This window comes from Lissotriton vulgaris, chromosome 11 (assembly GCF_964263255.1).
Source record: "Lissotriton vulgaris chromosome 11, aLisVul1.2, whole genome shotgun sequence".
NCBI classification, from domain to species: Eukaryota; Metazoa; Chordata; class Amphibia; order Caudata; family Salamandridae; genus Lissotriton; species Lissotriton vulgaris.
Genome location: NC_141699.1, coordinates 669850590 through 669877089, shown reverse-complemented (window position 1 = coordinate 669877089; position 26500 = coordinate 669850590). Strand labels below are relative to the sequence as shown.

The window sequence follows — 26500 nt, the reverse complement described above, 5'->3', positions numbered from 1 at the left end:
CAGAAAGAGCATTGAGGCGATCTTACGATCATACTGAGAGACTAAATTTTAAGACGCTGACTCGAGCCTACCATAAATCAATTTGGGAAGGTAAAAAATCCTATCTGGAATCTAGAATAAATGAAGCGGAGCATTCTTGCAAGGAAATTTTCAGGGTGGTAAAAGATTTCACCTCTCCTTCCGCTTATACTCCAACCCATGCTCATTCAGAAGCTTGGCTGAAGGAATTGGCTGTCTATTTTGTACAGAAAATTACCACTATTCAAGAATCTCTCCAGGCCACTTTTCAGCAGCATACGATAAGTCTGGGGTGCCCCTTACCAGACCATGGTCCCTTCCTGTGTGAATTTCCCCCACTAGATCAGGAGAGTTCTCTTGACATCTTGGCAAGTCTTAAATCCGGATCTCCACGGGATCCTTGCCCGGCCAAGTGTCTAGCAAATATGGCACCTGTTCTAAATGACCTGGTAAATCCCATCCTGAATCTGTCGCTCTCTTCCGGGGTAGTTCTCAAAGCTTGGAAGAGCGCCATGATCCTGCCACTCATTAAAAAACCAGCGCTCGACCCTTCAGTCCATGCCAGTTACAGACCCATCTCCCTACTCCCTGCTCTGGCGAAAGTGACTGAGAGGTTTGTTCACAGATCTATCTCTAATTTCATCGAGGAAAAGGGTCTGTTGCATGGCACTTAATCTGGCTTCCGTGCAAATTTCAGCACGGAGACTGCGCTCCTTGAAGTCACAGATGCCATCAGGGAGGAGTTGGATGTTGGAAAAAAAGTGGTACTGATTATGCTAGACCTGTCGGCGGCTTTCGACACCGTTCCCCACGCACTTCTTCTTTCCAGACTCTGGGACTTTGGTCTGCGGGGAACGGTGTGGAATTGGCTTAAATCCTTCTTAGCCGACCGCCGGCAGACAATCTGGGCGCCTCCCTACTCCGCCGAAATGTCACCGCTAGAAGTGGTGGTTCCCCAAGGTTCCATTCTGAGCCCCCTCCTTTTTAACATCTTTATGGCCCCCCTGGCGGTGACGGCGGAGTCTTTCGGCGCCCGGATTGTCACTTATGCTGACGACACCCAGCTCCTCTTTGTAAGCAACAAGGATGGCCTGTTTGACGATGCCCAGGTCAAGGGCTGTTTGAGCGCTGTTTTTGAGTGGTTTGGTCGTCATGGGCTGAAGTGCAACTCCGACAAGTCGGAGTTGCTCTTCTTTGGTTGTACCTCTGAGCCTGATTGGAAACCCTGGTGGCCGCAAGATATGTTTCCTCCCACTAGTTCGTCTTTGAAAGCCAAAAATTTGGGAGTTTTGATTGACAATGAGCTATCTTTCGGGCCACATATCTCATCTCTTACTGGGAAATGTTTCGGCATCCTTCGGATGCTTCGTAAATTCCTCCCTCTAGTCTCCATCCAGCACAGAAAAATCATTGTCCAGGCACTGATTGGCTCTAGGCTGGATTATGCTAATGTTTTGTTTCTGGGACTTCCCAAATATCTGGTCAGGCGTCTGCAAATCGCCCAGAATTCTGTAGCCCGAGCCATCTTTGGTCTTCCAAGAAAAGCCAGAGCCACTGATCTTCTCTCAACACTACACTGGCTTCCTATTGCTAAAAGGATTCTGTTTAAAACTTTGACCACGACTTTCAAGGCCCTACATGGTATAGGCCCCAAATATATTTCCAAACGATTGTCCTGGTATAACCCCCCCAGATCTCTCAGATCTTCGTCCCTATCTAAAATGAGTGTTCCCATTATCAAGCGTGCTAGAGCAGGAGGACGGTCTTTTCGCTACTTAGCCCCTCATGCTTGGAATGACCTCTTTGAGACAGACCTCTAGCCTTCTGTCCTTCCGAAAGGCCCTTAAGACATGGCTTTTCCCTTAATTTGATGTTGCTTCCTGTGTCTGCACGTCCTCTCAGTGTTATGTTCTCCCTTCTTCGGTTGGGTCTCCTTCGATAAAGCGCCGGGATTCTCTGTGGAGTGGCCGTGCGCTATAGAAGTATAAAAATAACATAACATAACATAACATCCTGCTCCCGCACCGAGATACCCCTCTGGGGGTGATTTGAGCACATAATAAATTAAAATAACATAACATAACTTCTTCTGCCCGGATGTTTGCGCTTATTGTTCTTCCTGACAGCAGAAGTCCTGTCCACCCCAGTACCTACTTAATACAGGCTGCAGTGCAACCACTCTAGTAGGCACCTGGGCACCGAGCCTGTCCTTGCCTGTGGCCTCCAGTTCCCGTTTGTTCTAGCCTGATCCAGTGACACTGCCACTGCCCGGGTTTTCCGGCCCGGGGTCTCCGCTCACCGTTCTTCCCACCAACAGAAGTCTTGGACTGCACCCAGCGCAACAACCCCTGGCCTTCCTGGCCCCATCAGATACACCATTGTCTAACTTTACACCCTATAAGCGGACACCACAATAAACACTGCCAACGCGCCAACCAACGCTCCACATTAGGACCTTTCACTTGCACCCACTGCCACTTTACCTGCCACAGCACATGCCAGCCCCACCCCGAACCCACCACAGACTCCATCTGACCAAAAACAGTAACTGGCACACGGCCTTACATCCTCACCTTCCTCCAATGAGCTGGTGACCAGGACCGACGACGGGCACACAAGGGAGGCGGTGGAAGAGGACGCCGACCGTGCCTGCTGACGTGATTTAAAGAGTGGCAAAGAAAGAGGAATAGCAAAAGAAGACTTCTGGAGTAAAGTCAGTCCATTTTCAAAGTTCGAAATCCAGAATATATTATTTGCAGGCGGAGGACATCGGAGGGACCGCAGTAATGAGGCTGCCATCAATATCTTCAGCCAGCACGAACATCGGCTCCGTGGAGGACGACGCTTCCGAGCCCTGGGTTCCCCTTCATCGACCCCCACACCCGAGGTGAGCAGACCTCCAGAGGGGATATCGAGAGGTGCTACCTGTTTTGCGGCGAGGGGTTTGCCCGAAGGGGGTGCCTTTTGGTTGCCTGACTTTGCAATGGCGGCGCCCGTGACCCAGCAGCGCTGCTAATTCCCACTGCTCACCGTGTGGACTCCTGGGGCCTGGTGGCGTGTGGAGAGCCCTGGGAGTGACAGCGCGACTTCCACCACGCACCCCTGTTTGCTACTGAGGAGCGCATCATATAGCCCTGCCACGCAGACCTCCTGCCTGATTCTAAGATGGCACCTACAACACATCGCTTTCGCTGTCCCTGCCTGCTCATCAAGTGTGTTTCTACAGCTTTTGCTTCGGCTGATGAGTCTTGTGCTGCGGTGCTCGTCCTGGAGGAGACAGACATCCTGCACACCATGCTCCTCTGTGCCCTGCCCTAGCTCAAGTACTTGCACATGAGGTTAGTGGTTGTGTTCGCCTGCATGGCTCCCGCGGATTCTTCTTTCATACCTATTTGGATCTCTGGCTGCTTGTAGCTGCCCGAATGGCCCTGAAAAGGAACCAGGCGCGCTCATTAGACGGCCGTGAACAATACTGGGGCACTATATAGACGGAGGCTCGGCCACACATGTCCCGGACACCGGCAACACCCCGCACGCAAAGATCCACTCCAGCCTGCACAATGGGGATAACAAAAATCCTGCAGAACCTGACTGTACCTGAGACTGCACCGGATAACCATCCGAGTACCCGCACATTGGCTAAGCTGGCAACTATAGCCCACCAGATCCATGGGAACTTTGGCCGAACTACCTTCCCCCTACCCCTCCTCGCTCTACTCCTCTCCACTTTCCTGCTATTGTCCTCTGCCTTCACCTATCCTGGCCCTAGTTCCCACCCTGTTTATCTCCTCTCTCTACTCCTCTCCACTTTCCTGCTGCTGACCTTTGCCTTCACCTGCCCTGGCCCTTGGTCCCCACCCTGTCTATCTGTGAATTTTCCCTCGTCATGTGAGATCTAGCTATTTTGTCTGATGCCCGATGGAGCTACCTGGTTTAGCTATAGGGGAGACAGGTCGGGGATTCCCTCCTTGGACGTCACCTACCCAGTCGGTCGTCAGCCAGACTTCCTTTCGTCTCTCCTGTCGTCTCTTCCCGCATCCTCCCTCTATCTTTGTCTCTCCTTCTCTCCTCTCTCAATGTTTTGAGACTGAACTATTTTGTCGAATGCCCGATGGAGCTACCTGGTTTAGCTATTGGGGAGATGGGCTGTGGACTCCCTCCTTGGTCGTCACCTACCCAGTCGGCCATTAGACAGACTTCATTTTGTCTCTCCTTGTTGTCTCTTCCCCTATCCCCCCTTTTTCTCCTTCCATGCCCCCTCCCCTCTACGCTCCATTTATCTTGCCCTCCATGTTTTTTTTAAAATTGTTTTTTTCCCATTGAGACTGAGCCATTTGGCCAACGCCCGGTGGAGCTACCTGATAGCTATAGAGGAGATGGGTTTTGGGACTTCCCCTCGACCGTCACCTACCCAGCCGGACTTTGGACAGACTTTCCTTTCGTCTCTCTGCCGTTATCTCCCTACTATCCCTTTACCCTTACCCCCTTCCCTTCTACACTTCAATCATCCCGTCTTCTATGCTCCTGCATTTATTTGTCTAGCAACTGATGGCAATTGAACTGATGTAATCTTGTAATGTAATCTTTGTGGAACCTCATGTAAAGCGCTCTGATACCTCCGGGTCTAGCCAGCGCTATATAAAACTCTTGAATAAATAAATAAATAAATACTCACCCAACTCATCCACAACCCCACGCAGACCTTAGGCCTCATGCTAAACCCCACCTTTATCTCCTGTGACCGCATCAGACAACGCCCCACCACGGAACTCACCTGGACCTACCACTCCTTTGTCCACTTCACCAACATTACCAGCTAACAGACCCCTGCCCCAAATCTGCCCAGTGGCTCCCACCACAGCTGGAGCAACGCAACACAAAGCAAATCGCTGCATCCAAAAAATGTGGAAGGCCAAGGAATGAAGACCCAAGGAGACAGTGGTATTGCGGGACTGAGGGAAATATGGTATTTTTTTATATAGATGCGTGCCGTTATGATAAGGCAATACCAGCACTATGCATACTACAGACAGGGGTTGTAAAAGTTAATATGACAAGAGACCTAACAGAGATCAAAGTACATATCAGTCTGTCTATTACAAGTGTGAGGGACTAGTTATGACAATTGGAGGTAAGTTTGTTCTACATTTAGGGTGCCTGACCCCATTTACGCTTGTGAGGTTTGTGTTTTTTAAATTATGAAAATAGCCTTTTATTATTTACTAGCTTACCCGTCGCGCGTTGCTGCGATCTCAGAAGAAAGGAAATGTAAGGAAACTTGTTATGATAACATTCAATTTACATTGTGTCATTTTTATTGAAACTTATTCATTTTAATATGGAAAACATAAAGTGTTGTTTTAATTCTGTTTATTTATTCGAGTGCTTGTGGCTACACTGTATTTTTTGTTTTTCCGTCTGGTGCGTACACGAATAAATCAGAAGGTTTTCCGACGCATGAGCTGGCCACATACAGTTGTCCATGTGAGAAGCACGGATTCTCCAAATCTAGTCCACACACATGCAGCGATTGTCCTTGTGCTTTGTTGATGGTCATTGCAAAAGCGAGTCGCACCGGAAACTGTAAACGTTCAGTATTGGAAAGATTATGAGGGCCCTGGGTGGCCGATATTTAACAAATGTTTCTTTTTTTTTTATAGAAACCTTCGCCGGAGTGTACTCAACAACTTTTTTTAAAATTATTATTATTTTTTCTTTATTAGCCAGAAACCTTCGCGGGAGTGTACTCAACAACTTCCCAAAGTTTCATGCCGATCGGATGAATGGTGTAGTAATGCATAAAGGACAAACAGACAGACAAACTTTCGTTTTTATATATATATAGATAATTTGGAGCCTGTGATTTAGGCAATTGTCACAAATGCTTAGAGATAAGCTTTGCCCCTGTTCCTGGTTCAGCTGCTAAAAGTAAACATTTTTAGAGCATATTAGGTACTGGAAAAATGCATACAGCCAGGATCGATCTAAGTTTTTAAAAAAAAACCTTCTATTAATGCTGAGACCTTTGACCTACGTGTATTTATTCACTTCGTAGGTGATGATGACATTGATCTTCGTTTGGAGTTGCCATGTGGACACACCGCTGCCCCAAGTTCCTTATTCCAGTGGTGCTGTACTTGTTTGGAGCAGGTAAGAAGGGGGAAGCACAAAGTGTTGTTATTTCAGTTTCATCAAGTCATTGAAATTATGAACTACCGATATTAGTGTAAAAAGTAATAATTTCTTACTTAAGATTTTTAAAAAAAATCACAAAACGCCAATTGCATAATGTACAGGTAAGTCCAAGGTTTTGTCCAAGTCTCTCAGATAACTGAAAAATAATCATCCTGTGAATGTTTTTGTATTTTAACAGAATAACACACAAATCTACAGTATATCTTTTTCCTGTTGCTTAGATTAGGCATAGGGGCATGGAAAGCGTCATCAGTTCAGCTCTATGAATTTGATAATTGCCTGGTCATGCTATAAATATCTCCAGAACTGTGTCCATGTGCCACTGTTGTGAATACTTTCAAGCTGGAGGTCTTATATTGTACTTCAGTTAAAAGTCTGCACACAAAAGTTATCTACCACTGTCCAAACACATCCTCTTATTCTCAAGAAAATTGCTGATTTTTTTTTTACTGGTGAGTACTAAATTTGCTGGCATCGAATGCCACTGTTAAATTATTCACCAGTGAGACCATAAAACACATCTTTGGTTATGCTACAAATCTAGATCTCCATTTGACCATGTGAAGGACTGGGTTTTCTTAAGACCCAGCGGTGCCAGGGGACAACACGTGAAACCTTCGTGGGTAACCTGTTCCGGCGTACAAATGACAGAGACACGGGACACTTCCTTCGGCGTCAAAGATTCGAGGTTTATTACTGCAGGGAACACAGAAGTCACGAGAAGTACATAGCATGTAGGTTCGCGGAGCCTGCTTCAAATTGCTACTGTGGGTCGCTCCTTTTATACACATTTCTCTCATAGGTTAACATGGTACACAAAGGTTTACAACTTGGTTCCCATCATAAACCACAAGGAGGTTGCTTTCATACGTTCAAGGCCCGGAACATAAGTACGGAAACATTTGGTGGTTCCCAACTGTAAAAACCCATCTTCCCACCATTAGTACATTCCAATTGGCAGTAAACAGATCGAAGAAGGAACAGGGACAGGTGCAGAGGAAGGCAGAAACAGTGGGGAGATCGAAAAGGGTGTAAAAGGGGTGGTGTCGGGAAACACAAGTTGCAAGCATCAAAGGGACGCGCCTAATGAGATGCACGGCTGAGACAATAGACCGGCACGGCAAGATGAGCCTCGAGCGGGGCCATCTGCCTTACAGTATCATCCCCCTCATCATAAAGACACTTTCAAAGGAAACGTGTCTTCCGCAAAAGTCTTGGGAATCCCAGGGTCGCGAAGCGGACAGCGTCCGTTCGCTGGCTACTTGAGGGCAAGAGACAAAATGGATGCCGTATCTAAGATGGAACCCGTGGGTACAGATATAGAAACCCACGAAACAGACGAACGGTTTAGGTTAGCACAGCGAAACTGCGTACACCCACTAAACTCGTCATTTGCGGTTCATAGATACCAGACTCGACCATATTCGTGCGAGTCAAAAACACCACTTACGATCGTCACGGAACCTCAGACGCTCCTTTTGCCCTCATGTAGGCAAGCACTAGTCAGAATCATATTCGATATTCATCAGACCATCTAGATGTTGCTGTAGCATAATTCTATCCATCTGAGCTCCCTTGGTAACAGGCGGCTGTCTTATACACGTCGTAGCACAGAGGCCACATAAGGCAGGACCACACTGCACACAAAGGCAACACGTGAACAGAAACGCTACGACAACCCCGATGATCATCAGAATCTTCCAACCCCAAGTCGATATTAGGCCCCAAAACCACCCAAGTAGCGTCCAATCCCCTACGTCCACGTGTATGGACTCAGAGATCTTATGCAACTTTGAGGTGGCTTGATAGACAGTCGGAGCGTTATCTGGAATGAAAATACAGCAGCTCGAATGGATCACCTTACATACTCCACCTCGATCTGCTAAAACAACGTCTAAAACCATACGGTTTTGTAACGTCATGAGCCTATCCGCCTGAAGTTCTGTGGTGATATTACCAAGGGCACTGGCAGTGATATTAGCTGTCGATTCCACTACTCGAGTCAACTGTCTCAGGTTCCTACTATTGACCATAGGCCCCCAAAACGGAAAGAAACCCTTGAAAAAGTCTCCTGCCTCTTGACCGGCAGTGTCCTCTTCGCTAATCACGCCCCTCACAATTCTAGTCTTGTGATAATCTGCATCAACAGTAAACGTCGGAGGCAACAGATTTGCGATGTAACATGAGCCCACAAAGTCAGAGGGCAACCACGTATACGCACGATCATGACAGACGAAGTATGTACCCTTGGCAGCCAGAAACACAGGGGAAGAGAGCATCGGTAGGATATAAGTCTCGGTGCAAGCGCTCTCTCCAAGACGAGCTCTCGATCTTCGGCCACGACCTAGTAGACAGAAATTACCAAGGTGGGGTACGATCCATATCGGAGGCGAGCTTCTGAGCTGTCTTTCACCCACGAGCGCACTATACTCAGCCTCACTCAGGTCCCTATAGGCTCGCACCTCTTCCTCTGGGATGAGCGACGGCTCATAGATATCCCTATCTAAGTCCGCAATCGCTATGGCCAAAGGCTTGTGATACGGACCAGGACCAAAGTGGGAAGGACATGGCTCTCGATTGGGGTAGGAATCTAGTGCGCTTCGAAACATAGTTTGGAATGCTCGAGCTGAACCCTGGGAACTATAAGGAAGGACCAGATATGGAATTCCCTTATCCGTGGTATGTGGCATTAACCCACACACCCAACAATTAGTAGTATTTACCACTAACTGATGCTGATGAAGGAGTTGAATGAAGGAATTATTTCTGAATTCTGCGCGTCTAGCCTGCTCGTGTTGAGGTAAGATGTGAAAGGAATGAGGAGAAACAGTGGTGGTAAGTTTAGGGTCAGAAGTAGGAGTAGGTATGGCAGAAGGTAAAAACGTCAGTATCAGGTAATACACCCCACCCACCAATAATGAAGAAACAGGTAAAAACAGTAGGAATACCTGAAACATAAAGCATTTGGTACGGGTAATTTGTTGCAGTCTGAATCTTTGCGCCTGAGCTTTTTCCAAGTCCACAAGTTTCGAAAATGCCATCCTCTAAAACCGTCCGCAACGTTTCTTGACGCACTTCGTTCTGTGTAGCAGTAGTCAATCCCTAGGAGTTCCCAGGAACCGACGGTCTTTGACCTAGTGTCAAGACCTACTAACCAGAAGGAAGTACACGCGCGGCCCTACGGTACACCTGGATGCAAGGTATCTTAATTTCACAAATATGCACAAAAGTCTTTCAGCTGTGGAAGCAAAAACACAGATGTGGAAAAAACTCAATATTTACAAAATCATAGTTATACGAGTGTTTTAGACTGATCGTGTCAATGGGGTAACGTAAATGCCGAGGAATAAGAGCAAATTTTATTAGTCCTTGGTGTTAGATCGCAAAAAGTATCGGCTCTTTCCAGGACGTGTCTGTTCGTCAAACAATGGATCCGATGAGGGAACAAAGTTCTGCTGATCAGTCAAATTTTCAGATCTTGAGCTTTGGGGTGACAAATGTTCAACAATGTCGTTCTGCTGCACTGAGGATTCTCCGACAGGTTCGGCGTTGCTAAAAGGTACGAAGGTCTGTAATTTCTCCGTTTCAGATGAAGCAATGCCTTTCCTCACCCACGAGTCCGCCGGTAAAGGTATAGGTACCTTTTTGGTGTGGGTGGCATGCACCCAGTTCTTCCGGCCCTCCAAACGGACAGCAGTTCTCGTGGCAAGGAGGACCTGGAAGGGTCCAGTAAAACGAGGCTCGAGGTTTCTTTTTCTTCCGAAATTCCTCGTCACCACCCAGTCTCCGGGCTGGAGCTGGTGGCCTGGACCCTCCGTCTGCGTCGGCAGTGCTTCAAAGACCTGTTGGTGAATTAACCTCAGTTTAGCAGTCAGATCATGAAGATAATCAATCAACATTGGATACTCAAGATCAGAAAACACACTCGGTCTAGGGACCCCCCAAACATTCGCAGGACGGCCGAACACTATTTCATAGGGACTGAGCCCTACTCGGGAGTGTACAGTCGCCCTTGTTGACAACAGAGCTAGAGGCAAAGCGTCAGGCCACGAAAGACCAGTCGTAGCCTGAATCTTCGCTAGTTTGAGTTTAAGGGTGCCATTATACCCTTCAACCAAACCTGCTGACTGGGGATGATTGGCGCTATGGAATTTCTGAGTAATTCCAAGGCCCTTACACACACTCTTCATCACACTCCCTACAAACTCACTTCCGTTATCCGACCATACAATCCGAGGCATTCCATACCGAGGAAAGTATTCCTTCAGTAGGATTTTCGCAGTGGACAGAGCTGTATTGTCTTTAAGAGGGTAGGCCTCGATCCATCGGGAGAATGCGCAAACCACAACTAAAACGTATTTCAGGTTATTGCATCGCTCCATATGGATGAAGTCTAGCTGAATCACTTCAAAGGGATATGAAGGGGGAGCAAAATGGCCAGGAGGTGTAGGTGTTCCTTTACCAGGGTTGTACATCATACATATCATACAATTCTTCACCAATCTCTCAGTACATTTAGTGATACCATCATTCTTCCACACAGGGGACAACAACTTACAAATACCTTTCGCACTGATATGTGCTAACCCATGTGCCATCGTCACAACAGCTAGCACATACGCATCTGGCAACATCCATCTCTTATGCTCTGACAAATCAATCCAACAACCATTCGCATCCAACTTTCCCGTACTCTCTTTCCACTTCGTCTTTTCAGTCTCAGTGGCCTCGTTCTGTATCGTTCTCACACTCTCGATGGTATCCTCGCACATACTAGTCTCTGTAGGCCACCTAACCGAACTCGTCACATACATTCTAGTGCTAAGGTTCCGGGCAGTATCCTTAGCAGTCTCATCCGCAAACGCATTACCACGTCCAACATCATCCGTCACCTTACGATGCGCACTACATTTAACAATCGCCACCTGCTTAGGTAACGTAAGTGCATCCAGAAGATCATTCACAAGTTGTCCATGTTGAATCTTAGTGCCATGCGATGTCATAAAACCTCTCTCTCTCCACAATCGTCCAAAACTATGGGCGACGCCAAAAGTGTATTGGCTGTCGGTAAACACATTCACCCGTTTCCCTTTCGACAACACACACGCTCTAGTCAAAGCGATCAGTTCTGCAGCTTGGGCAGAGTTCTGATTCAATCTCGCAGCTTCGACAACAGTATTCAACGTTACCACAGCATACGCAGTCGTCACATCACCATTCGGTAATTTAAAACACGAACCATCCACATACAAGGTCCCATCGGGATCTTCCAAAGGAGTGTTTTTGAGGTCCACACGACCTTTTGTTTCCTCCTCAGTCCGCAAGTAGCAGTCATGAGGGGTCACTTCGTCTGACTCCATGCTAATGGGCAACAAAGTCGCCGGGTTCAGGACATTACAACGTTTTATCTGAATATGACTTGCCAAAAGCGTCAACTCGTATCCAGACAACCTTGCACTCGTCAAGTGCTGAGTTTTCGTACGATTTAAGAGAGTGTCAACTGCATGCGGAACCATCACCGTAAGCATATTATCCATGACCAATCCTGCTGATTGTCGGATGGACACCGCAGCTGCCGCAGTTGCTCTCAAACAACTCGGCAATGCTCTAGCTACCGGGTCCAAGGTCGAGGAAAAATATGCGCATGGACGCTGCTTACCACCAAAAGGTTGCGTCAAAACACTCAACGCACAACCTTCTCTCTCGTGCACGTATAGTGTAAACGGCTTGCTGTAATCAGGGGTACCTAACACAGGAGCCGAACACAACGCGTCACGCAATTCAGAAAAACTTTTCTGACATTCTTCCGTCCATGGTAAAGGAGTTGGAACATCCTTGCACGTAAGAGCCACCAATGGTTTCGCGAGCAATGAAAAATTTGGGATCCACTGCCTGCAGTATGACGTGATACCTAAAAAGGCACGCAGATCTCTCTGAGTTGTTGGCACAGTCATTCGAGCAATCGCTGCAATTCTCTCTGGGGTCAACCTTCTTCCCTCCTTTGACAATAAGTGACCTAGATAGGTTACTTTTTATTTTTTATTTTGGTGCAAGACGTTTATTAAGTACCGTTAAGTGTACACAGCATACTGCCACAACCCGGAGGCCGGCTGCCATATCATAAGTCGCCAATCAGGGAAAGGAAAATGGTCAAATAACAATCAGCCGTTGCAGATCTGCATATCAGCACAATATTGAATTAACAGTACAGGCAGAAGTAAAGCATATAAATTCGTCTCACTTTTGTAGTTTTTGAAAACAGTAAAGAAAGAGAACAGAACAAACTCTAAGCATGTGCACCACAGAAAAACACATTGGGGGGGGGGGGCGGCACCGCGTGGCGACCATGTGGGCTAAGGACAGTTACAGTTTATGGTAGAATGGAGACATCCGAGGGGGGAGCTGTGGGGGGGGGGTAAGGGATAACACAAAGGGAATAAAGTGCAGTTTTCAATCGCGAGGCACAGTGAGCTGTGGACCATTCCGCAACACCCCATCAATTCCGCCTCCCCATTCCTAGAACAACAACCGCAGCTCACAATTCATCACTATGTGAAGATTCCACTATCAGGTAGCATTGCAGCGGGGCCCAGATATCAGTGGGCCTGGATGAGAGCGGCAGTAACTCTGCATACGTGTGAAGTTGTTCCTGACAATATACCAGGTCACTCACCCACTCCTTAAATTTGGGCGCCCTTCCCCTGCCCCATCTACAGGCCACCCTACGTTTGGCCAACAACAAGGCTAACGCTACATATTTGCGGTGAGCCGCCTGCAAAGGTTCCACATACCCCAACAGAGCCATCACAGGAGTCGGTGTTACCTCAGTGTTTATCATTGTAGAAAGGGCCTGAAATACCTGGTCCCAGTACTGATGTATTCGGGCACACCCCCAAGCAAGATGCAGAAAATCAGCCCCAGGGGCCCCACACCTGTCGCAGGTATCATCATCCCGCAGTCCAAATCTGTGTAAGCGAGCCGGGGTGTAATATAATCTATGCACAAATTTGTAGTGGATGATCCTATACCTGCTGCTGGATGATATACGTTCCGTCTGTTGCAAGCAGACCTCCCATTGTTTATCAGTGAGGGGGGTAGGCAGTTCCCGATCCCATTTTGCCCTGGCAGGAAGTGTAGTGTACTCAATGTGGGTCCGAATGGATCTATATAGCGTAGACACCAGTTTGCGTGGGTTCTCAAATTGTAGGATGTGCTGCAAGGGTAATAGGACAGGTGGCTCATGCGGAAAGTCGGGTGTGAGGGCTTGTAGCCCATGCCGCAGGCGCAGGTAGTAAAAGATCTCCAGTGAAGTAGGGTGTATGCCTCCAAATAGGTGGTCTCTGGTGCGGAACGTGCCATTGTTATACAAGTCCCCCCACGTGTGTACATGAATTTTGGACAGCAGTTTTCGGAAGCCAGTTTCCTGCAGCAGTGGCAGTTGTGGGTGGTATGTCAGGGGCATAAGTGGGGCGTAAAGTAATTGCAGTCCCAGCATGTCACAAATGCGCACCCAGGCCGTGACAGTGCCAGACAAAGTGTTAGGGGTCTTATCCCTACCTTCCACAATGGTGTACAGTGCTCCCTCTATAGGCGTGGGGTGCGCTAGCCAATGCTCCGCAGCCAGTTGCGGCATGTACCTAGGCTGTCTCACCCAGAAATAGGCGTAATGCGCCTGGGCCGCCCGAAAGTATAGTTCGAAATCAGGCACTCCGAACCCACCCCGCACATAAGGCCTAGTCAGTACCTCCCACTTGAGCCTGGGTTGTCTCCCACCCCACACCAGTTTAAGCATTTCCGATCAAAGCCTTTTAAAGAAGTACGCACCAGGGTGAAAGGGTATGTTGAGGAACAGATAAAGCAGTTTCGGAAGCACAATCATTTTAACCAGAGAGGCTCTTCCCGCCATCGAAAGGGGAAGCGTTATCCACCGCGAAACCTGGTCGCCGATCTTGCTGATGGCCGTACCATAGTTCGCCCTCATGAGTGCCTCCCTATCCTTCTCGATGTGAATACCCAGGTACTTAAAGTCACCCTCAGTCCATGTAAGCGGGTATTCCAGTGGGAATGCATGCGTGGACGCAGTGAGGGGGAAGATACAAGATTTGGCCCAGTTTATCTGCACTCCTGAGAGGGCCCCGAACCTAATGAATTCCCTAAGCAATGGGTGTAGGTTATCCCGTGGATATCGAACATACAGTGTGATGTCGTCTGCGTACATAGATATGAGGATCTGTCTCTGGAAGCATCTTAGCGCGCTGTTCTTGTAGTGTTGCCGCAGTTTAGCAGCTAGGGGTTCTGTGGCGATGGCAAAAAGGAGGGGGGATAGGGGGCACCCCTGCCTGGTCCCTCTGGAGACCTCGAATTCTGGGGAGAGCTGCCCATTAATAAGGACCCTGGCTGCAGGACGTGTATACAGTAGCTTTATCCAGGAAATGAAGATGGCCGGAAACCCCATGCGACCCAGCACTCTAAAGACATATTCCCATTCCAGCGAGTCAAATGCCTTGGTGGCATCTAGAAAGATGGCCGCCATGGGCAAGTCCTCATGTACGGAGTCATACACTGAGAAGAAGGTGCGTAGGTTGTGGGACGTAGCTCTCCCTGGGACGAAGCCCGCTTGATCTGGAAGGATAAGGTTTGGCAGCAACAGACTAATTCGTGTGGCAATAAGCTTAGCCAGTATCTTTACATCGCACGTTAGCAACGAGAGGGGCCTGTAGGAGTCACAGTGCGAAGCAGGCTTTCCTGGCTTAAGTAGTGAGATGATCAGCGCAGTCCTCATGGACGCAGGGAGATGACCCACCTCCAGGGCATCCTCATACACTTCCCGCAGTACCGGGGCCATGAATTCAATGTAGGTTTTGTAAAATTCGACAGGGATGCCATCGAGTCCCGTGGCCTTGCCTGACTGCATACTCATTATCGCCTCTTTGACCTCATCAAGCTCAAACGGGGCACTCAAAAAGGCCTGCTGAGCGTCGCTCAGCCACCCAAGCGCGACATCCGTGAGGTAGTCGTCTAGAGACGGCCCGCCCGACCCCCTGGAGGTGTATAAAGTACTATAATGGTTAACAAATTCATTAAGTACCTGCGTGGAGTCCCGGAGCAGAAGCCCCTCGGCAGTTTCCAATTCCAGAATGGCAGTAGGCGTCCGCATAAGCCTGACTGTAGCGGCCAACGCCTTCCCGGGCCTCTCACCCTCCCCGTATCTCCGCGCCACCCAATACTTATGCCTAAACTTCGCCTCGCGTGCAGCTTCATCCGAATATTCAGTAACTAAGTCTCTTATCTCCGTAAGCGTGTCACCAGTAGGGCGTGTTCGGAGGGCTTCCTCCGCCCGTCCCAGCCTCGCCTCCAAAGCCTTCAATCGATTCAGGATAGCTTTAAGCACCCCAGAGCCCTTTGCAATACAGAAACCTCGCAGTGTGACCTTAAAGGCATCCCAGATAGTCTCGACATCTTTCACAGAGCCCTTATTTCGTTTAAAAAAATCCAAGCATTCCTCACGAAGTGCCTCCTTAAACTCCTCATCTAAAAGCATCGCAGTCTGCATGCGCCACGCTGTAACAGGGGGGCCTAACTCCGCCCCTCGCAGGGCAATATGAACTGGGGCATGATCAGAATATGTTCTGGGGAGGTGTCGCGCACAAGTTAGTGAGGCATAGAGGTGTGTAGTCAGAAAAAGATAATCAAGCCTAGCCCAGGATTTAGCCTGTGCCGTAAAATGCGTACCCTCCCTCTTCGGCCCGCAGTGTGCGCGCCAGGCATCTACAAGGTGGTTCTCTTCCAAAATGGCGCGCAGTACTTCCCGCCCTTTCGTGTAGTGATACGGAGCTTGATGTGAGCGATCCAGGGTCGGGTTAACAGCAACATTGAAATCTCCCCCCCATATTATGTGTTGCGACCCTGTTTCCAATATCGCAGCCCAAAGCGTTTCAAAGTATTGCGGGTCGTCCACATTAGGCCCATAACAACATGCAAGGGTCACTGTCACACGCCCCTATCTACCCCACACCAGACAATATCTCCCCTGTGTATCCGCCTTTGAGCCAGCCATATGAAAGGGAGTAGATTTCTTCACCAATATTACAGTACCTCGGGCATAGGAGGAATACGATGAGTACGCAGTACATGAAGCCCATCTATTACCGAAGGCGTGTGTCCTGTGAGGTGCAAAGTGTGTTTCTTGTAGAAAGGCTATATGTACATTATGCCGGTCCAGGTAGCCCAGAACGTGTCTCCTCTTCCGATGGTCCCCCAATCCCCGCACATTCCAAGTAAGAACATTCAAACAGGTGTCCCCCATCCTGAGAGTCTACCACATAACAGTAAAATCGATACGAACTGACAGACCATGCAGCCATCAGTATTTACGTCACATAACAGCCTGGTCGACCACACCGAGCGGTCTACGGTCCCCCCCTTCATAGCAATACCAGTGTACCATCCCACCCCGCAGTAGGCAGATGGTCGAAGAGTTAGAAGTGCACATGCTAGACAACAAAACAAAACCTTAAACCCAGTGCAAACCCAGGTGACCAATTCAAGAAGTCGCAAAGTATATAGTTCAACAAGCAAGCCCCTGTGACTGGCAGGCCAGTCGATAAACAATCCCTCCCCTCCTGTGCACAAAAACACATGAAAAGGAGCAGTCAGCATCCTCGCAATTATCCGGGGGCACAGGCCCACCTTGTTGAAAGTGAGATTCATGGTCCAGACAAGCACGAGCGTACCACCTGCAGAGCTTCCCCCCCCCTCCCACTGAAGCGCCCCCAACTCGCCAGTACCCGGTGCCCACCCCCCTCCCTTAGCAAACCCACAACAACACAACAGCAAAAGTGCATTTAGCAAGTCCTGTGGGGTACACCCGCTCGGGGTTCTAGAGGTGCACCGTCGTCCACCCCCACCTCTCCTCTCCGCAGTCTCCTCCATTCTTACCGTCACTGTCCGGGCGAGTGAGAGAGCATGGGGGGGTGGGGGCCTGGCATGCAACTGGACCTGCGGGACCACCCAGCCCTAGCCTCCTGGGGGGTCATCGCAAAAGCTGCAATCCAATGCAGTAGTCGACATTAACCAGCAAATGTGGAGAGTTTCAAATCCTATTCATTCCGCTCCAGAGTCATGTCCGCCTTCCGCCTGTGCAGCTCTCTTGTCTCGTTTAGGCAGGGTTTTAATGTAGTCTTCGACTTGCTGTGGATTCAAGAAAAAGTGTTGCGTGCCCTGGTGGGTCACACGCAGCTTGGCGGGATAAAGTAATGCATAGTCAATATTCAGCCCTCTCAATTTCCTCTTTACAGCCAGAAATTTTCTGCGTTGTTCCTGGACTACCGGTGTAAAGTCCGGGTAGATGGAAAAGGACACTCCCTCATAGGCAAGATTCTGGTTCGCTCTGGCCGCTTTCAACGCCGCATCCCGGTCACGATAATTTAGCAGCCGTGCAATAATGTGCCTTGGTGGGGCACCTGGTTGAGGTTGGGGTCCAAGGGAGTGATGGGCACGTTCCACTATAAACTGTTTGGAGAGGGCCTCTTCCCCCACCGTGGCCATTAACAGTCGTTCAACATAGAGCTCCATCCGCCCCGTGTTTGTGGACTCCGGAACACCCGTGATTCGTACGTTGTTCCGCCTGCTCCTTGCCTCCAATTCTTCGTTCTTGGCGGCTATCACCGTTAGCACATTGTCCATGCGAGAGAGCCTCGTGGCCTGCGATGTAGTGGCATCTTCAGTTTCGGATATTCGGTGCTCGGCCTCCGTCAACCGCTCTTCATGTACATCCATTTTTTGGACGATGCCGTCCATCCGAGCGGAGAGCCTGTCCACCTTGTCCACCACCGTGGCAAATCCCTGTCGCATCTCTTGTAGCATTGTGGCGATCTCGGGGACCATGGGGGCCACCTCCGCTGCCGGGCTCCTCGGTTGAGTGCTGTCCCCCGTCTGCTTAGTCCCTTTCTTTTGCGTTGCTGGTTCAAATTGCAGCTTGGGCTGCCGGGTGTCCGGTTTCCCCATGCCGGGACAGCAGAAAGCGTACCACGGGTCCGAGCCGCACTGTTAGGGGTTCCGCGGGCGGGCAGCACCCAGAGGCCGGCGAGACCCGGCGTTCAGTAGCCAAGCGGTGTTTGTCTCAGTTCCCAATGCGCCACAGGGTTTGTAGCCGGCATAGAAATCCACCCGGGTAGGTAGACACCCACTACCAGGGCCACTGGGTACGGGCTCGTGTGAGTTTGGCGCGCGCGGCGTTTCGCGGCCTACACGCCACGTGTCAGTCCTGGGCGTCGCGTGAATTCCAGCGCCGCCGCCAGCGAGAACCCAGCCCGGGGCCTCCGCCGCTCCAGATTCACCTCGGTCTAACTCCGTCACCTCAGGTCGTAGGATCACCAAACTCGGACAGAGTGTGCAGCAGAGGTATATCTACCCCCCAGTCGTTTTTCAGGCGGGTGGTCGCAGATTTAAAGGATTAAAGCAGGATAGGAATGCCAGGCAGCCAGAGCCACACTAGAGTGCGGCCATTCAGCTTGTGCGCCCTCTAGCGCCCCACCTAGATAGGTTACTTCTTGACAACAATATTGAAGTTTAGAAGGAGACACCTTGTGATGTAAGTCACAGAGATGTTGCAACAATGATACCGTAGCAATTTTGCAAATGTCCTGAGTATCTGCAGCCACCAATAGGTCGTCAACGTATTGGATCAATGCTGCACCAGCCGGCAACACAAACGCATCCAGCTGGCCCTTCAAGGCTTGACTGTATATCGATGGACTTTCACAGTAGCCCTGAGGAGCACGTTTAAACCGGAAGCTGCGACCACCAAGAGAGAAACCGAAAAGGTCTCTGCTTTCCTCAGCAATCGGGATGCTGAAGAACGCATTCTTCAGATCGATCACTGAAAACCAAGATGCCGAGGCTGGAATCAGAGTCAGTAGCGCCGTGATGTCAGGCACAACAGGGAACTGAGGAATCACAATTTTATTTACCTCCCGTAAATCGATAACAAAACGATAAACAGGCGGTTTCGAAGGATCAGTACGTTTTAGAATGGGCAACACAGGACTGTTGCACACGTTTCCCCGTGTCTCCTCGATGACGTCTTTCTCAATCAGGTCATAGATAATAGCTAGCAATGCTCGTTCACCATCAAGGGAGATACGATACTGGGGAATACGTGGCAATCGCACATTAGATTTCAGGTGAACAACATAAGGGGAGATGTCAAGCAGGCCCACGTCATTGGGACACGTTGCCCACAAAGATGTAGGAAGAGAACTCAATTCCGGTGGAAGCTTATCGAGAGACAGGTACATTGGAGAGATAACTCTCTCACCCAAAGTAAGCTTCACTCCCGCAGGAGAGCAATACAAAGTCGCATACAGACGTTTTAGCAAATCCAGTCCCAAAAGATTTTCACCACACCCAGTGGTCAAAATCAACGGAGCTTTGAGCTCACGCGGCCCAATTGTAAGAGGCAAAGGGCACGAAACCAGATTGCTAACAGGGGCGCCAGAGAATCCAACGGAAACATTTGTTAAGCCAGACAAAGGTGCGCCAGGGAGTTTCGAATGCTTTATGGAACTTTTCGCCGCACCAGTGTCCAACAGAAAAGGCTCAACGACGCCCGAGGTGGCAACTGCGACGTAAGGCCCTCTCTGATCAACCGGAACTGATACTACTCCCTCTCCTTGTCTATGGCTGTCCTAGTAATTACCGTCGTCAGCATCCTGATCGACGTAATAATCATCCACAGAATACTGAGCAGATCGCCCTTGTGACGATCCACGTTGATCAAAACAATTATTGGAGTCAGAAGTGTTAGTGGAACGATCGTTCTGAGCACCGCGACCTCTACCACGTGATGTCTGTTGAGAACCACCACGACCTCCTCTAGACGAATTACCACTATTACGCTCATTAAGGACTGGACAATCAAATTTCAAATGACCCTCCTGTCTACAATAGGCACATTGATTGTACCTCAACGAAGATCTCTGCGAAGAGGAATCATTTCGAGATTGCGACCTATTTGACTGAGACTGCGATCGATTACGTTGTTGCGAATCATTCTGATTTGAACGCGGAGGATACGCCTGTTGCAACAACACTTTAGTTTTGAGCTCTTTCGTCTTCTTGTCAGCACGATCATTCTCCTCTTTCTCCCTATTCTCATAATACTGTGCCGTAGCCAATATTTGAGCAGACGTAGAGACAGCCCACGCACTTTCAGAATTTCGTAATTTGTTGCTTAAGTCAGGCAATAAGTTAGAAACAAATTTGTCCACAAACAACCTTTGACCACCTTCGGTACCCATATCCTGACCACTATGATCTATGAATGCCTCCTCAAATCTCGTAAAGAAATCAGAGACACTCTCGTCTTTCTTCTGTTTGCAAGCGGACAATTTGTCCCAATTTACCTTCATAGCTGGCATAAGCGTTTTCATCAGAGCGATAATTCTCTGAGGCAAAGCCGTAATGAGCTGTTCAGGTTTAGCCCCACCAACTTGTCGTGTATCTGCTGCTACAAGAGCAGCCCAATCACCACCTAATTCTGCCGCATGGTTTTCTTGACGAATCTTTGTCCATACCGGTTGCGGTACAACATTGCCAAACAGCATATCAATATCGGCAAGATTCATTATCGTAGCGTCTACGAGCTGCGATAATTCTTTATAATACCCTGCAGGATTTTTGCGAGGGTCAGGCAAAGATTGCTTCACCTGGAGAACTTCCGATCGTTTCCACGGGAGATGTATCCATACTCTCTGGAAATGCGGCAAGATCGGTGGAGCAGCACCAGGGTTACCCGGCATCCACACTGGTGGAACTTCACGCATGGGAAACTGACCAGGTGCTTCTAGTGGTCCCTCAATGTCTTCTACAAACAATGCTCTCGGCATTATAGAAGGACGAAAAGATAACAGCTGCTCAACAGCGCGTTGAACATTTGAATCGACTATCATTCCGCTCGAAAACTGAAGCTGCAGATTAGTCAACGCAGTCAATACATCGTCCGATGCATCTGCCGATATTTGATCACGTAAAACTTTACACATTTCTTCGAAAACGTATCTTTGTGTCGGTATATTGAATTGACAGAACGTGTCAAGCACCGCACGTGGTGGATTTCTAAGAGGGTATCTCATCCAGCCCATCGCCATATTATACAATGCAGCACGTTCCCGATTACCGGGAAGCTGACTACGTCTTTGGGGACCGTCCGAACCAGCGGACTCAAGAATAGGTCCAAGAGAATTAAAGAAATTAGCAGCAACAGAGGGGGTACGACGTCGGGTAGATGGAGAAGTATAACATAGAGGATTAACAAGAGAAGAGTTAGAAGCAGATGAAACAACAGGAGTAAGTAGAACAGGAGCAGCAGCGGGAGCAGGAGTATGAGGAAGGACAAGCGGTGGAGCAGTAGGAACAGCAGTAGGCAAGGGAGCAGGAACAATCGGAAGAACGGGTACAGGTTGAGGAACAGGTTGGGGAACGGGCACAGGAGCAGGTACAGGGGGAACCACAGGAGCTGCGGTACCCTGTGCGTACGGAGGTGGTGATTTCAAAAGATAGGACATCAAAGGATCCTCAACTAATTCCTCCTTCTTATCCGACTCCGTTGGCAAAGCGGGGTAACATTTATCTATAGACATACGTTGAAGCCTATCGAAAACTTCCTTTTCCTTTTCCTCCTTATCTCGCTGAAACTGTTCTGCTTTCTTCACTATAGTAGCAACTCCATCTCTCTGATTGCCTTTTGTCTGTCTGATTTCTTTCTGTTTGGCTTCTTTCCGCCACAACTGAAAGGCATCAAACATGGCCGGCCTTGACTTTTTCTTAAACAATTTAGCCTCGAGGTTATCTAAAATCGGGGTCTCGAAACTACCATGAGGTGGCCAACTAAGGACACCGTCTTTCTTGGTATAACGAATCCAATATTCATTAAAGGTAATCGGACCTAACCCATGCTTGCTATATAATTCATAAGTTGGAGTTCCAACCGGAGGTATCGGACACGAGTCCTCCAGTCGGGAATCCGCACCACAACGACCAAAACAACTGAACAAAGTACTACGACCAGGCATCTTGCACACTAGCCGAGTTTCACAAACTTCAAGGGTTACGGGATTTACCAAGTCCCAGCAAAGAGCAAAAACCCTCGGTTTTTGGCGACTGCAGACGTCAAATATCACAACAAAGAACCAAGTACTAAGAACCACAAATGCAATGGAACCATGCAACAACTAAGCACCCACAGCTAAGGACTCTGGGAGCGACCCACAAATACTTAACTCAAAGATCGATGGCGTCACCAGGAAGGCCCGTCAATCGTCTCGCTGTACAAAGGTCTACGCCAGGCGCCAAAACAGGTCTACAGTCAGGGCAGCAGTCCGTCGCAGCCGTCAGGAGGCGGTAATCTTCGCGGGAAAAGTCGTCGGGCCACTTGTTTCGACAACGGGATCGATGAAGCGGGGTGCACCTTCCCTTGGAGATTTCACACAAAGTTCCTCACGATCGTCGGGCTTGGACCGGTACCACTGATGCAGCCCCACGTTGGGCGCCAACTGAAGGACTGGGTTTTCTTAAGACCCAGCGGTGCCAGGGGACAACACCTGAAACCTTCGTGGGTAACCTGTTCCGGCGTACAAATGACAGAGACACGGGACACTTCCTTCGGCGTCAAAGATTCGAGGTTTATTACTGCAGGGAACACAGAAGTCACGAGAAGTACATAGCATGTAGGTTCGCGGAGCCTGCTTCAAATTGCTACTGTGGGTCGCTCCTTTTATACACATTTCTCTCATAGGTTAACATGGTACACAAAGGTTTACAACTTGGTTCCCATCATAAACCACAAGGAGGTTGCTTTCATACGTTCAAGGCCCGGAACATAAGTACGGAAACATTTGGTGGTTCCCAACTGTAAAAACCCATCTTCCCACCATTAGTACATTCCAATTGGCAGTAAACAGATCGAAGAAGGAACAGGGACAGGTGCAGAGGAAGGCAGAAACAGTGGGGAGATCGAAAAGGGTGTAAAAGGGGTGGTGTCGGGAAACACGAGTTGCAAGCATCAAAGGGACGCGCCTAATGAGATGCACGGCTGAGACAATAAACCGGCACGGCAAGATGAGCCTCGAGCGGGGCCATCTGCCTTACAGTATCATCCCCCTCATCATAAAGACACTTTCAAAGGAAACGTGTCTTCCGCAAAAGTCTTGGGAATCCCAGGGTCGCGAAGCGGACAGCGTCCGTTCGCTGGCTACTTGAGGGCAAGAGACAAAATGGATGCCGTATCTAAGATGGAACCCGTGGGTACAGATATAGAAACCCACGAAACAGACGAACGGTTTAGGTTAGCACAGCGAAACTGCGTACTCCCACTAAACTCGTCATTTGCGGTTCATAGATACCAGACTCGACCATATTCGTGCGAGTCAAAAACACCACTTACGATCGTCACGGAACCTCAGATGTTATCCTTGAACAATAGGATGGAATTTCCAACCCTGTCCTGAAATTATGCTTCTCAAGGATGTAGGGAATCCAACCCCAGTCTGGACAAGAAGAAATCTGTTAGACACCCCAGAAAGTGTATAATCTTAGGATGACTTGTAGGAAAACCCATACAAACTTCTAACCTCCTTGGCACAAAAAGGTCCATGGTGCAAGAGGCCCTTGTCCTTGTTTCTTCCTGGAATACAGAAGGGACATGCCTCCAAGAGCTGTGTCTTTCAGGTACTTTGAGTTACAGTGCCCCATCACATTTACCTGCATTGTGGGTGCATAGCTGGAGCCAGCATTTTCCATTTAGTACCAGGCATTTGACTTCCTGGCTGTAGAAGGACCATTCAAGAACAATTTCAAGCTCAGGTGCAAGCTGTATGTGTTTTTTCTTCAAGTCAGGGTGGTCAACTACTTAAACTTCAGAGGGTGCAGGGGATAAATGGCTTGACCAGGGCCGAACACTTCGAAAGAGCAAGTATGCAGTCCAGGATATATCAAACTAGCCATATAGATCAGGATATGCGCATAAAAGCATGTCAGTGCGAAGTTATTTTTTAAGTGATCACTTCCTTATTCCAAACTCAAAACTTCAGCAAATACAGTTGTCAGCTTGGCATCTGGGACTCTTCTAAAAGGGTAGGTTCCTGAATTGAATCCTGCTGTTCCCACTAACCCTACTTGCTGATGTGATTGTTGTGAATTAGGCATAATTCCCCAAACAATGGCGTAAATCGTGTGAAATATTGAAGGACCAATACGTTTTAAAAGGACTACATTGAATTTCAAGGGTGGGCTAAGTCTACTAACTTGATGAGAGGCATTCTTAATCTCCTCAAAGAAGTATTTAATAACGGGGATTCGGAAACAAGGAGATTTGTGAAGCACAGTTCCTGTTACTAGTAATAACTGCAAATTGTATCTTAGTGGAAGAGAAGTGCAGCCATATTGATGAAGTAGAGAAGGTCTGGAAGTGATATGAGCTCACTGTAATGGGTGAGGCTTAAAGTCTTTGTGGAAGGGCGAACTAGTATATAATAGTGTGTAAACATGGGAGAACGACACTATAATGCACCTCTGCATGGTTTCACTCTGAGCTACACAGAATCCATGGAATGTACTGTACAAATCCAGGTACCACGTGTTCATAAAGTATGGTGTAATTGGCAGACCACAAGACATTCCTTATAACTGCAAATAGGTTTAGGTAGACTCAGTTAGACTTATGTGCTTTGCTCATGTGTTGATAAAGTGTGCTGTCACCCGGTAAAGACATCCTGGCACTAGAGTAATTGGTACATTCAAGAGAGAGAGAGATGGAAGCTAGTAAGCAGTGGCAAAAAGGTGAATCTTCAAAAAGTGAGGTGGTGGCTGATAATATGCAGATAGTAGGGGTGAGTGTTCCAGGGCCCAGCAGCCAGAACTATAAAAAGGCTGCCATCAGAAAGGTTCTGGCATATCCTGTAGACTTCTAAAAGGCAACCAAAGGCAGATTTGAGGGACTGAGTATTATCTAGGCACAGAATGTCACAGTAAAGTAACTGGGAATAGTCAGACAGTGCAAATAAGCTAGTAGGGAGAAAGATGAGTTCGGAGAGTGAGCTGGAAGATCACAGGCCCCTTGCCCTTTGGATTCTAGACAGTCTGAAGATTGACAGCACCAAAAGGTCCTAATAAAGAGAGTTTCAATAATCCAGATATAAAAGAATAGCTCCTTGGTGATTAGTTTGTCATTTGTCAGTTTTGTCATTTTTGATTGGTAGTGAAGTATGTCACGCACTAGACCACTACCACGAGGCAGGAGATGAGATGTGCATGGGGTATGGCCTCCGTTGAGCCAAGGAGCTTCAGAATCTGAGAATCGAAGGCATAGGTCTTGAAAGAAAGACCAATGGATGGATAATCCTGTTCAGGAGAAACAAACACATCAAAGTGGGACTGAGCGAAAATCCCTGAGGAATACAATATTGTCTGGCTTGAAAGAAGATCTGGAAGGGGAGATGTGGATGCCTTGTAAGCTGTCAGCTATATACCAAGCAGTCCAAGGAAGAGTGTGGTCTGCAGTACCAATATTGGAAAGACGGTAGAGCACGATCCTGTGCGCCACCATGTCCAAGGCAACAAAAAGGTCGGTAAGGATGAGGGCGGCTGTGACTCTCATATCTGCCATGAGCATAAGGTCAGCCAAAATGTAAACTAGAGAGAGTTCAGTACTGTGTGGGGGATAGGAGCTTAATTACTAAGGGGCCGATTATGACCTTGGAAGGAAGCCTCTGACCTTAGGTTGGAAGCTTTCCGACCTAGATCGTCGATTTCACTTCCGACTGCTCATTTACAATTTAGGCGGTGTTCGAAATGGGGGTCTCTAGTTAGCAGAGGTGGGTACCTTTGTCCAAATAGGGACCCTTGCTTCTAGTCAGGGTAAGGGGGATACACACTTTAGATAACCCCTGCTCACACCCTTGGTAGCTTGGCACGAGCTGACATTCTTATCCCAAAGGCAATGTGTAAAGTATTCGTACCAACACTCACAGTAACACAGTGAAAACACCACAAAAGGACATCACACCAGTTTAGAAAAATGAAGTATCTTTATCTAAACGAAACAAGAACAAAACAACAAAAATCCAACATACGCAGTTAAAATATGACTTTCAAAATGTTTCAAGATCTTTTACCGTAGAAAACTATGGATGTGTGACTTTTCACCAAAGTACCTGTAGATGTGTCAAAGTTCCAAAACCCAAACAGCCTCAGAGTCGGAAAACAAAGCGATCCGACACTCTTGAGAACT

The 26500-nt window shown here is 48.4% G+C and overlaps 1 protein-coding gene across 1 annotated transcript in view; it reads left to right on the top strand.

The window, feature by feature from the left end:
* The window catches only part of LOC147683315 (uncharacterized), a 112669-nt gene that overhangs the window by 8034 nt on the left and 78135 nt on the right, over positions 1-26500 (top strand). Inside the window, exon 2 of the mRNA XM_086943763.1 lies at positions 6074-6168. Coding sequence (XP_086799889.1) covers positions 6074-6168 — 95 coding nt within the window. The remainder of the gene's footprint in view (positions 1-6073; positions 6169-26500) is intronic.